This window comes from Syngnathus typhle, linkage group LG4 (assembly GCF_033458585.1).
Source record: "Syngnathus typhle isolate RoL2023-S1 ecotype Sweden linkage group LG4, RoL_Styp_1.0, whole genome shotgun sequence".
Lineage (NCBI taxonomy): Eukaryota > Metazoa > Chordata > Actinopteri > Syngnathiformes > Syngnathidae > Syngnathus > Syngnathus typhle.
Genome location: NC_083741.1, coordinates 8,441,505 through 8,454,712, shown reverse-complemented (window position 1 = coordinate 8,454,712; position 13,208 = coordinate 8,441,505). Strand labels below are relative to the sequence as shown.

Sequence of the window (13,208 nt, the reverse complement as noted above, 5' to 3'; positions counted from 1 at the left end):
TCACGCGGTCTAAAAGGAACAATAAAGAGAAAAATGAATGAATGAATAATTCAATAGCCTTTATCCTAGTAATTATATCAATTTACCTGTAATAATGCAAAGCATCTTACATTTGGTGATGGTGGGAAAAGGGTGGAAGGGTGGAAACCCAGATCGAACTCAGCCATAAAATGTATTCTTATTGAGACATTGTAATTGTAAATGATATTTTACGTAAAAGAAAATATCTGTTAAACTATACTTTATCATTCCTTATTATACTAAAAACATAGGAAACGTGCTTAGTATTCATATCATGATAGTATTGTAACTTTGGAGATATTAATTGCCATGCTAGTCATTTGTTCAACTAAATTTTTGTAAAATGGCTCAGTTCATTAATGCGCTTTTTGGTTGAAAACCTCTCCTTGTTCTTCTGTCCGCCATTTTGTACTCTTCCCTACTTTCAACAGACGTCACCTTAGGAGCTCAGATTCTTCAGGAATCGCCTTTGCCCATACTAGGATTTAAGTTTTAGGTGAAGGTCGGCTAACATGGCCATAATAAAAATAATATTCAATTTATTTTCCTTCAAAAAGTCTTGATTTCCTTTCATGATCAAGTTCATTGAATCCTTCTATGGTACCAGTTGAAGAGATTGGATCTCAAGTCACTTGACACAAGGAGCAGGTCTCGAACTGTGTTCAAAGGTTACAAGATATCAGTCAAACCAGTGCATTGATCCCAGTCGTGGGTGCAAATGCCCAAGCCGTCGTACAACTGCCTCCTCCATGTTTGATGTGTTATGGTATGGATTGTGATGCATTCTGTTACACATGGTAATTATTGATGTACCTTCTGCCATCGATTGGAAGACTTTGTTCTGCCAGTCATTATACATCGCTGGCTGGCAGGATAGCTAGGTGAATAAAGAGAGACATGATTATCATATTAGTGGTAAACTATCTTCGAATGTTTTGGTTTAGCACTGGGATTTATACAGTTATGCAAAAGGTGTGTTGAAAGCTTGGGCAAACTTCATACCAGAATGATCAAAAGTATATTTCAAGACACATACGATTTGTTTTATTACACCAAATAAACAAATGTTTGTTTACTGCTGTGCATTTGTAGTGACCTCATTGGCTTCAAAGACAATCTCACAACATCACATGAGCCTAAGGGGAAAAACAAAGAACTTCTTCCTGTTGTTACAGGACTGTATTATTTTTGATTAAGAACTCGAAATAAACATGAAATGACAATAATAGAGACGGAGCCATAGAACTGGCCTTCCTTCCCTCTTAGCAAGGCCACAGAAAAATGAGACAACTGCAGACACCCAACAGCCACAAGCCACGTTCATGAACAGACAATTCAACTTTTACCAACGCACAGGACAACATAGACACGTGCTGTCACAGGAACACAGACACACACGTTGACTGGATTGTGATCTAATGTCACAATCAGCGATTGAGCCGAGTTGGCACATAAAGACAGATCCTTCCATAAGAGAATAAAAATAATCATCAGAATACATATAGTACCTTTCAATATTTTAAAACATTTCAGAGTAATGTCTCTGATTATCACCAATCTATTTTCAGTGGAGCTTGAGTCTGTCCCAGCTGATTGAACATTCACACTTGTGGGCACTTAAGCGTCTTCAATTCATTGAACATTCATGTTTTTTGAAATGTGAACGGACGCACTGTCCCAGGAGGACCATTTGTCCATCCGTTTTCTATACTGACCTTGTGATGGTTAGGATTCACACTGTGTCGAAGCAGACTTTAAAGTGAGGTGCACCAGGAATGGTCACCGTCGAATTGCAGTGGACAAAGAGACAAACATTTGTTTTCACCATGCGGGCTGGACTAACCGGAGAAGGTGCACATGGCTGGCAACCAGTCCAGGGTGCACCCCGCCTCTCTGCTTCAGCTCTGAGGGACAAGCGCTATAGAAAATGGATGGACTGTGATCATACAAATTATACTGTGAGGTATTCATAGTCATATTGTATTTTCACCTGATGTCATCATCTTGCGTATACATACTTCATTTTTCTATTAACAATTAAAAACATTAAAATATTTTCTTGTGGATTACTCAGACTAAAGCCTCTGACGTGGAATATGTCTGAAGAGTGGGATGTTTTACTTTCTCTGTTAACATGAAACACACGCACAGACGCACACACACACACACAAGTGCACATAAGCTGGTCAGTGTAAGCCCCAGCAACACGCGGAGGAGGAAATTTAGCTCCTGACCAGCGTCAGAAACTCGTCACGAGTTTTGGGGTCTTCCCTGAAGACTCCCAACATGGTGCTGGTGATGGTCTTGCTGTTCATCTTTTGGACGCCTCGCATCACCATGCACATGTGACTGTGAAAACAAACGGATGATGTTTAACACACTGCCACAAGAAATGATGGTGACGGTTGCATCATAAATAGTAAGTAAGCAGTTATGATAAACTCATTTCCTGTTTAGCATACATAAGGTTATGAAACAAGAAAATAGAGCACATATCAGCTCGTCTCAACTCCTTGCAGAGGATACTAAATAATGTTAATATGAGTAGCTACTGTTATATTGAATGTTTAAACGCGTTGCTGCACCATTTGTGTCCATTATGTGTTAGTATTAAGCTAGAGGACTGTATGTTTGTTTTAAAAAAGCGATTTTGGTTTTATTCGTGATGGACTGTTAACAACATATGCGCCAAAAAGTCAAAAATGGATGGATGATTAAGAATGTTGAAATGTGACTTTGCCTGTCATTGCGAGAACAGTTAATAAATGTTGGACTGCACAAATAGGTTATCTATTTCCTGTGTACGTACGTAGCTTCGATGATAACGCCAACCCCAGTGGGGTGCAGAGCTTCAGTGATGGCCACAGCAATTTGCTTAGTCAACCTCTCCTGAACTGTGAATAAAAAAAAACATTGGTAACCTCTGAACATGATGGCTGCAAAGCAAAGTTTTCGGATGTACCTTGTAGTCTGCGGCTGTAGATCTCGACGATCCTGAGAAAAGAGCAAGTTTGTGAAGTCCAAAAAACAAAAAAGTTCAATATTTTATCCCAGTAATGTTCTTAAACAATGTCAAACAAACTAACAATGTAGCAACAATCCATCCTTCCATCTATTTTATGAACCGCATTATTCTCCCCGAATGTGACATTTATTAAGTCAATAATAGCAGCCGGGCGCCTGTATGACGCCATCACGTGAAGATGCCATACCTGCGATTTCTTTCAAAGCCAGGAGATGGCAACATTTTAACAAATAAATCATCCCAGTTGTAGCTTGTGTAAGTAAACACGGTTTCATAAGGTTTTCCAGCTCTGATGGATGTCGACCACAGATTGATTGATCGATTGATTGATTTGTTTATTTATTTCATTTATTGTATGACATCACTATTGCATGCAATCTCAGAAAGTGTCAGGCTGCAAAGTATATAATCTCACAAGGTTCAAATTGAAGCAGTTCCTGTGGTTATTTTGAAGGTAACCCCAAATGATACAGTTCCGAGTTGAAAGGGTTCAAATGAACAACAGATCCTTAAGAACATTCTGGTGGTGCCCTTTGACCTGCTGACTTTCTCAGTAAGCAAACCCCTTCAGACCTTTTCAAAGCTTGGTATACTGTATTCAGAAAAATGTCACAAGAATAAACAGGCTGCAATGAGCGAAAAAGAAACTATATATATATTTATTTTGGTAAAGGTACTTTATTTACATGGTGCATTTTACAACAGCTGCAGCAATAACAAGGGGTCTAAGTTAGTACATAGCTGGGACAATTTCATTGTGATTTAGTGGCTACATCTTTATTGGCTGGTCTACCGAATCAGTAATTAGCTGTTAAGTCGTATTTTAAGTCGTCTTTATTGGCTGGTCTACCAGAATCAGTAATTAGCTGTAAAATCATATTTTATTGTTAGAAGGCATGCTTATTTGTGCGTGTTTGTTTTCTGGGCAGTGTTTAATTGATCATGTTCGATGGGTGTGCATTTTAAGAGGATTATTAGACTGCTTATTGAATGTGTGCAAGTGCAGACCTGATCCCATTGACCCCAATACCTTTAGGCTTAGCGTACTAAAACCACTTGCGACTACACACACGCACACACAAAGACACACGCACACATTGATAGTAACAAAATGTTCTCACCTGGCTAATTTGCTGAGACCCAAAACTCGCTTGTTGGGGAGGTAACCAATGTGAACCTGCACAAAGTCAACAAAGCCAATTCAAATGAATCAATTACGAAAAAAAATAATGAGGCAAACTTGTCACACTAACAAAAAAAAATCATAGCAGGTTTGTTAGTGAGTTTATGTACACCAAACAAGTTTTGATGTGGGGTTAGTAGGTGTGGTAAATGATATAAGTACTAAACACAATAAAAGCCACAGTGATGTAAGGAATGTCTTCTTTTGTGTGGTTAACCTTGAGGTGAACATAAAAAAAATCCCAATATGGCAGACATCCTGTTAGGACACATGTCCACAGATTCTGTCTCTGTGTCAACAAGTGACTATCCTTGATTGTTTGATGTAATTCGGTGGTTAGCTTGTATAGTTGAACGATGATTGTTTCTTAACTCATTCACTGCCAGCCCAGATAAAATAGATATTTGACGTCTACAGGCGACAATGGCAGTTAATATACAGAAAAAATCTCCACGCATAGGCTAAAAGACTGACGAGGGCAGAGTAGCTGGATACGCAAAGAAGGATGGGTCTTGGCGTCATCAGCTGGACAATCACTGCTTTAGAGTGCTGCAGGCTCTAATTCTGCAACACACACACACGTACACACTCAAATGCTCCACCCAAATGTCAAATGCAATTTGTAGACCAGATGAGAGAAAGGGCAGCAGCACAAGCGAGCAAAGATCTCTTTTGCTCGTCTTTCGTCCTTTTTCCTCGCCTTCTGTCTCCTTCCCGCTGCAGAAGTCTGATAGCAGACATCAAACATGTGGGAAGGCTACACTTTGTATTATCTGTATCACATGGGTGCGGGTGTTTTCATGCACGTGTTCGAGACCAAGAGAGAGCGTCACGGACAAAAAAATGCACAAAATCAAACAAAAGCTAAGAAGAAAATTATATTTATTAGAGGCAAACTATCATTGACAAAAACATAACTTTACAAATCAAGAGTTTAAAGAAAAAAAGCCAAATATTACATCAGTCTTGCATGGAATTTATTTCAGGGACTTTATTCTTGCTTGTTGACTAAAGTGGACAGCATCGTGAGTGAGTTTTTCGATAGGAAGTTAGAGCCTCAGATACACTGCCACTTGGGTAAATTGAAAAATAAAATGTGGTGGCTTCTAGGTCCTGCACGTGTGTACAGCCAAACTTAGAGGAGTCACTGTTGCAAAGATTGCCAAACTCAAACTTCAGGTGGTTCTATTTTCAGTTATACTTGCTGAAATCTTGTTGGAGAAATCTCAAGTTCCATCATTTGTGCATGTTGCAAAACTAAATTCAAATCCAATCTACGTAAATCTATAGTTCAACTAATTTTACAGTAGACGACTTGTATTCACGGATCAAAGAAAGCTATTAGAACAGTCTTTGAAGGGAAATATAATTTGTAATTGATCATTTTACTCAAAAAAATATCCATTAAATTTTTTGTTAAATAGTAGAAGTAGGAGAGGGGAAATATGTGGAAAAATTGCTAATTAGATAAGCTGTTCGGAACATGAATGAATGAATGCTTTACAGCACTATTTTTTATACAATTCTCTTTTTTTTTTAACTCCCTGTTCAACCACAAAGTTTTTGCGCATAATGTTTTTCTCTTGAATTTTGTCACGGCTCCGGGCGCGCCGATTGCAGATGGGTGTTTCTACCGCACTCTCACCTGCTTGTCCTATATGTGGCGCACCCGCACGTGCCGTATCGTCTTTACTTTCATGCCTCCCCGTAAATTACCGCACTCCCTGTTCAACCATCTGTTTATGTAACCCGTACTGATTATACCCGTTTCTGCCCCTGCCAATCATCCTGCTGTCCGTAAACCACGGTCCTGTCTGTCTTCATGTTCTCCACTACCCCTTTCCCTTCACTAAACATTGGTCCAAGCTGAACCCGGTCGCCCTGTCTCCATTCCATTTTACTTCAGAGCTTCCATGTAACTTGAATTAATCTTACGCAGCACTGTTAAATCTTAGCAAAGCTGCCTCACACAAAGAGGCCTAATGTGTTAAATCTCAGTTTGTGCCATTTTTGTGAGTTGTGATAGCACTTTGTCCCTTTGTGTCAGCCCCTACAGTTCCCTATAGTGACCAGCCCAGAGTACAGGAACTCTCATTCAAAGGGATATAAAGCAATAACTAAGGGTCAAATATGTGACCAAATGATGAATTGAATGTTTCCTCTCATGATGCTCTCACAGCCACTGATATGCAAATAAAAAAAGAAGCAAGAAGAGGCGTGTCACTTCCTGTCATGAGTCACTGAGTGCACACAGTTGAGAGGGGATGGTTAGCAACAACAATGATGCGCTTTCGAGACACAGCCACCTGATCACGCACACACGCACACGACCAGAAAACACTTTGTCTTAATGTGTGATTCACTGATGTCACCAGAGGCTATTTACACCGTTGGGGGGGAAAAAAAAATCCGGTGGCACCCGCCTTTGTCTAAATTGACATGCACCTGCAGGCAAGATGGAGGGATGAAACAGTTTATGCATGAATACACATAAAAAGGGAAGAATAACCAATCTGCTCTCAGATGCAGAGTAATGATGTCAAAGCAGTTGGCCAGCAGCGGAAGCTAAAGTTGAAAGTAAGTAGATTTTGGTTAATCAGATTGTTTCTCATTTTGTTTGTTTTAAACTATATAGGGGTGACTACCAAAATATCAATTGTGACATACATATTCCTGGTTATTTTCCAGTCAATCATCAGTCAGACTATTTATATACCAGCAACGGATGGATGGACAAACGGATAGATGAACAGATCTTGACCGGTCCCAATACACATCACCGACTTTTGACAGTATGTGTGTGTTTGTACATGTGCGTGCTACATCACTCACCCTGCCAATGATGGGCACCAGGTGATGTTCGCACATGGAGAACACATCAATGTCTTTGACGATCACCATCTCGTCGTGATCTTCATCAAAGATAGCGTCGTTCAGCACGTCTGCACACAAAAACACAATAGACATTAGGTTACTTTCTTTCCAAGTTGAGACTTTAAATAACTTATTAGTTTATTTTGACTACAATTAACATTTTTATTTGTTGTAAGTGTCAAAATTAAAATTTTACATCCTGTGTCTTAAGATTTGAACGCAACACCGTTCAGTAAATTGTTACTCCATTTTTTAAGTTACAGGTGATGTTTTTCACATTTTTTTTCTGTGCCATATCAAGTTTATTACTACATAAATAAGTACTATGGTTATAGATTGATTGATATTTATGAGGCTCAGCAACAGGCAGAGTTTTGCCCAAAATTTCAATGCATGGTCAAATCTGTATGCTCAATGAGAATGTCTCAAAAACCTGATGTTCATTTTTAATTCAGCGTCAAAAACACTCCTAGGGACACATAAAGCTGCCTTTGATTAAAAAATTTCTGTTGACCTGCAATGTAATTTATTGTCATTTATTTTATCCAATTAAGTGATGCACCTTCGACTTTTGGCAATCCCTTTATCATCATTTTTTTCATATCAAATTAAAGTGCTGCTTCTATACACTCCTGTTGCTTTATTACTTTTTTCTTTTTTTGTTGGTCACCAGGGTTCAATAAAGCGCTTTTATCGTTTTGTGACGACACAGACGCTTCCCAGTCGTACCATGTCGGGTTTTAATTTCCTGACTGACAATCAGTTAGAGGCAGTGAAGGAACAACAGGGGGGAGGGTCAGCGACTTGTTGCTGTTGCTTATCACAGGACTGTAAAGTAAACACGCAGCCAGGTAAAAAGATGACTGAGAAGCACATTTAGAGGTTCTTTTGGACCTCATCACAATCAGCTGTTTAATTACATTTCTGTAACGTTGCCAGGCGAGCCTTTGTGAATCAATGTGAAAATAACCTCAAAATGTTGGGGTTGTACTGTCCTGTGTCAAGTCAAGTCAAGTCAAGTTTATTCATATAGCCCTGAATCACAAGCAGTCTCAAAGGGCTTCACATATACAAAATAAATTGACAATTATTCTCAAAGCATCCCCTGATGCAAAGAAAAACTTCTAGTCTTTGGGAATATGATGAAAGGTTTTAATTGACGTGTAACTTTATATCGCTAATGTATGTCATTGGTGCATTCTTTTATGATGCTGAAGTCAGTTTTTAGACAGAATGCTGCATTACCCAGCAGCTGCGACGTCCACTCTTCAATGTAACAATAAAGCAAACGTGACACTAATGTGCTCTTCTGAGATTTTAAAATGTTAGTATGAACGCTCCAATTGCTAATCAGCTAGTATTTTGGTTGGTTAATTCAGACACGAGCACTGGGAAGGAAAACCAAGCCTGAGAATGACGTTGCCACAGGGTTGAAACTGTAATAACGTGGTAATTGGAGTGCTTTATCTTGTCAAGTACCCGAAGATGTGCCAGGTAATAACACCTAGTTAGTACCATGTTTATTACAGATAAAAAAAAACTGTGATGGCTAATGTTAAGGTGTTTGCTGTGTACCAAAAGACTTAGAAACTTACTAGAATTTTAAAGATCACAGACAAGTTTTGGAGGCAATACTGCTGGCAATTTTTCATTGTTTGCATCTGTAGAACTTCTTTGGCAATAGTTCCATTGTTGCTATGATAAATACCTTGCAAACATACTGTGTATACAAACATGCACACGCACACTTCCATCCACAAACATCCTGGAGGATATGGTTAAGTCAAGCTTAACTAAATGGCTGGCAGCTGGTGAAAACTGTCATCTTGGAGGAGGAGGGCGCACATCAGCTAATGACAGTTTGACTCATCACCACGTCATATATTTATCAGCATCTCGCTGAGAACAAACAGTTCAAATGCTTCTGTAGACCTTTTGTCATACTACATGGCATCTGTATTCAGAACAAAAGCAAGAGCGAGCTGGTCTTGACACAGAACAGAATGTGGAGCAAACAATCACAATTCATGCTATCAGCTGCTGTAACTGACTTATACGTCTTCATGGGGTAAGCTACAGATTTAAAGGCTATTTTCGTCGCAAAACAGTAAATACTTTTTGCACAGCCAATAAAGGCCTATGACACCGATGAACTGTCCATTTGCTCTCCACATAGCCTGAAGACAGAAAATGTGAGCACAGAACACAAGTGTATCTAATTTATCATTTCTTGATCTTTTTCTGTGGTGTATACTGACAGTTGGCTTATCCTCCAAATGGACTTTACCGTCTGCCACCAACGTAGTCATTCCATTGCAAGAAAACCAATGGAAATTGATGGCGGCTTAATGATGTGCTGCTAGCACCTAGTGCTGGGGGTCAAGTGATGACTTGTATATCGAAAAACTCTAAGTCAAGGCACAACACTATTATTATTATTTTATTAATTATTATTATTTTATTAATTATTATAATATCATTTTGTACTTAACAAAAAAATAAAGACTTAAGGACTAGTCTTTCACGTGCAGGGACAAATGGCATTAGCCTATGATGATAGTTTTGAGTACTGTATTTTAAGGACTATAAGTCGATCCGGAGTACAGGTCACACCAACCATAAATTGCATAATAAAGAAGAAAAAGACATCTATAAGTCACATTGGAGTACAAGTCACATTTTTGGGGGAAATGTATTTAATAAAATCCAACACCTCAAACAGACATGTCATCTTGAAAGGTAATTTAAAATAAAAATAGAATTGAGGCAACAGGCTGAATAACGGCATAAATAACATGCTAAAAACTTAACCAAACCATCTGTGTCACTCCAAAACACTAAATTCAATGAAATTTTCATCCTCTGTCACTTTTAAAAAACTCTGCTAACTCCGGAGGTAGAAGCTGCAGCGCTTCCTCTTCTACGTGGCTGACGTCAGACTCCTCGTCAGTTACAGTTCCAATTATTCCACCGGCCTATAGCGCCCTCTTGCGGTTTAGTGTGGAATTAACATGTGAAGTGATATAATGTGTTAATAATTTCACACTTGTCGCACCCCTGGCCAAACTATGAAAAAAACTGCGATTTATAGTCCAGAATATACGGTACTTTCGATTTAGAAGTGCATAAGGTTAGCACGTCCGCTTCACAGTTGGGAGGGTGCGGGATCGATTCCACCTTCAGCACATCTTGTGAGGAGTTTGCATGTTCTCCACGTGCCTGCGTGGGGTTTCTCCAGGTACAACGACTGGTGACATTGGTTTCAGCTCATTTACAAATCCATACTCGGCAAGACATCTCACTAGCTCTCCTCCCTCCTGCACCTTTTTCATTCTGCCCTCAATCTAAGGGCCAAGGTAATCTTATCAAATTCCCCATCCCCAAATCCCGTACAGTTTTTGGTCAAAAGTCCTTCCATTTCTCTGCAGCTTATGATTGGAATACTGTACAAAATACCCTTAAATTCACTGTCATCACATCATTCACAGTTTTTAAACAAAAATTGCAACAAGTTTTAACCGTCTCTTGTAGCTGTTAGTTAAGCCTGTTGTCATATTGTATTGTTTTACTGTTTTTTGTTGTCCTTTTTTTTTATTGTGTATTTATATAACCTTGTCTTATGTATTTATTTATTTTGTCTAATGTATTTATTTATTTTAGCACCCTATGATTCCATATTGTTTTTTATTCTTTAAATCATGTTCGAAATGAAGATTCATTCAGTCACGGTTACACTAAGTATAAAAGAATGCCAAAGAGTTAAAGCTTTAATTAAGCAACATTGTCATTACTGTGACATGGCAATTGGCGGTAATATTCTGGATTGTTTTCTGTTCTGAGTGTTGTGGGATCAGTCTCACTGGGTCACAAGGTTCATTTTGTGCCTCAACCAAGCAAACCAGAACAGTGTGGTAGATTTTAGTACATATGTGGGTGTGAACACAGATGACTTGTTTCGACACTCATTATCTTCAAAGTAATGAGTCCTCAAAAGTGCATTTTCGATCAACTGAAAACAAAATCACTACAAGGTGAATTCACAGTTTTTGTGAAGTTGACATTTTGAGTCTGTTTTCCACCCAGATCGTACGTGTCAGTGTGTGAGAACTAAGCACAGCCTGGCCCACAAGTTTTGTCACGTTAGACTAAATAAAGTAACGATTTTGATCAACCAGTAGAAATAATCACATAATTTCCAATAAATCTCTTTATATCTTTTGGTCATTTGCTGGTCAACAAGCGGATTTCTGCCTCATGCTGTGATGAAAGCTGAACCCATGACCACACGTACACTTGCTCACTCTTGCACACGTAGGCACACAAACACAACAACACACTCAACAAGCAGTCTGGTGACTCTCACTGAAGGGTTAAACTCTTTACAAACAACCAGCTTTCCGTTGCAAACTGGTTTTGTGTGTGTTCTCTGCTTTCCAATAAATCAAGGGGGAGTCTTTTGAACCAACCAATGAGGAAATAGCGGGTTTGAAGACCCAACATACTGCATGCATACCATCATGATTCTTTTCAGTGTTCATCCTCTGTCGATCATAAATTAAGAACTTGGTGCATGTCACTTTGTCAGTGAAGCTGTGTTTCTCACATTTTTCTTCCATTCTTTCTTTAGAATTTAGCACGTAAAGCTAAACTACCTCCAGATGGATTCTTAAAGAGGTGGATGAAGCGAGGAAAACCCTGATTTCACTCTATCGTACTGAAGTATGGCAAAGCGGGCCCATGTGGTGCTGAAACCGCTTTAAAATTGTTACAGGGACATGAGGCCCAGCGCATAGACTCAAATATCAGGCAGGTCTCGAACACCAAATCCCATCACTGTGCGGCTTTGAAAGGAATCACAAAGCAGGAAATGCTGGAGTGATTTAAGTCGAACCGGTGTTTCCAGGTGCAGCACTTGACATTCTCTCATTTTTTGAAGTTTATACATTGGCTGTGTCCATTATGTATTCCAGCGGTCAAATCAAACCATTCATTTGACATCTGTCATATACATTATACCCGCTTGTTTAGCAGAAGATACTGTGGTTGTCTACCACTGTCATAAGATGCATTTACGTTAACTAAAAAAAATAAAGCTACTACCAGGAGGGAAAAGGCATACAAATAAGCATCTTAATTAAAAATTAAGAGCATAAGCAATTGTTCCTGATAATGGCATTATTTAGTAGTTTGTTGTACTAATGTAAGAAGATGATATTCCACTTTAGATATGATTGCAATAGATGAGGGAAAGTTTAAGAACCAATTACTAGTATGAATGGTTCTTCCCAAAAGTTACCGGAGGACAACAGAACAATCCCAAATGTCCCTCTGAGACTCTGCAGGATTTAACACTCACCGATGATAGTCTCCTGGTAGCCCTTGGTGAAGAACTGCATGGCGGTTGCGGCTCTCCAGGGAGTTTTGGCGAGCCCCTGCCGATGTGGGTCTTCTCCAAGCCCACGTAAAATTGTAGTGTAAGCTTCGGCCAGCGACGGCAGGCTAACCTCGTTGTCCTCCACGCTCCTGGTGTGCTCTTCTCTCCAGCTCTCCGTCACCGATGGCGCCGACCGCTGCGACCCCGACTCGGCAGCAGGACCCTGGAGAGCAGCAGGGGGTCTTTTGACCACTCCATCAAAGTGTCCGTTGATCACCAAAGTGGCGTCCCCTGTGTCTTTTTTGTCGGTCAAAGTGAACTCAGTCTGCTTTGAGTGGTCCATCACTTCTGTGGCCCCCTCTCTCTCTCTCACCCTCTCTCTCTCTCGCGCGCGCCCTGCTGCCTGCTGAGCACTTGTTGACTCAAGGCTCTCCGTACAACAGGTTTGCATTTTTTTTTTAAACAAGGGTCAGGCTTCCTCGCCATATATACCTACAGATTATCCCCAGCTGAGTTCTTATTGGCCAGTGGGCTTTCGGTGGGCGGGGACTTGCTTGATTTCTTCACAAGTGACGCCAGAAAAGCTGGAGGCAATTTGTTCTGTCATATGACTTTATTTTAGGATTTAGGCCCTAAAAACCCTAAATTTTAGGGTGACCAGATTTCCGTTTCTGAAAAAGTGGACACCTTTTTTGGGGGGGGGGGGGGGGTCATTTTATTGACGGGGGGCG

General features: G+C 39.8%; 1 protein-coding gene across 1 annotated transcript; it reads right to left on the bottom strand.

The window, feature by feature from the left end:
* Window positions 1-1,042: 1,042 nt before the first annotated feature.
* gch1 (GTP cyclohydrolase 1) lies at window positions 1,043-12,921 on the bottom strand. The gene is made up of 6 exons (XM_061276818.1): window positions 12,460-12,921; window positions 7,062-7,171; window positions 4,168-4,223; window positions 2,984-3,015; window positions 2,831-2,915; window positions 1,043-2,370 (listed from the first exon to the last, which is right to left on the bottom strand). Exons 1-6 carry the CDS (start codon window positions 12,818-12,820, stop codon window positions 2,244-2,246), a joined length of 771 nt encoding a protein of 256 aa, XP_061132802.1. The 5' UTR covers window positions 12,821-12,921; the 3' UTR covers window positions 1,043-2,243.
* Window positions 12,922-13,208: the final 287 nt, after the last annotated feature.

Coding starts and splice junctions, on each gene's coding strand:
- gch1 (XM_061276818.1), bottom strand. CDS start 12,820: ATGGACCACTCAAAGCAGACTGAGTTCACTTTGACCGACAAAAAAGAC. Junction 4,224..7,061: donor TGGTGCCCATCATTGGCAGG/GTGAGTGATGTA, acceptor GACTTTGTGCAG/GTTCACATTGGTTACCTCCC. Junction 2,916..2,983: donor CTACAGCCGCAGACTACAAG/GTACATCCGAAA, acceptor TTTTATTCACAG/TTCAGGAGAGGTTGACTAAG.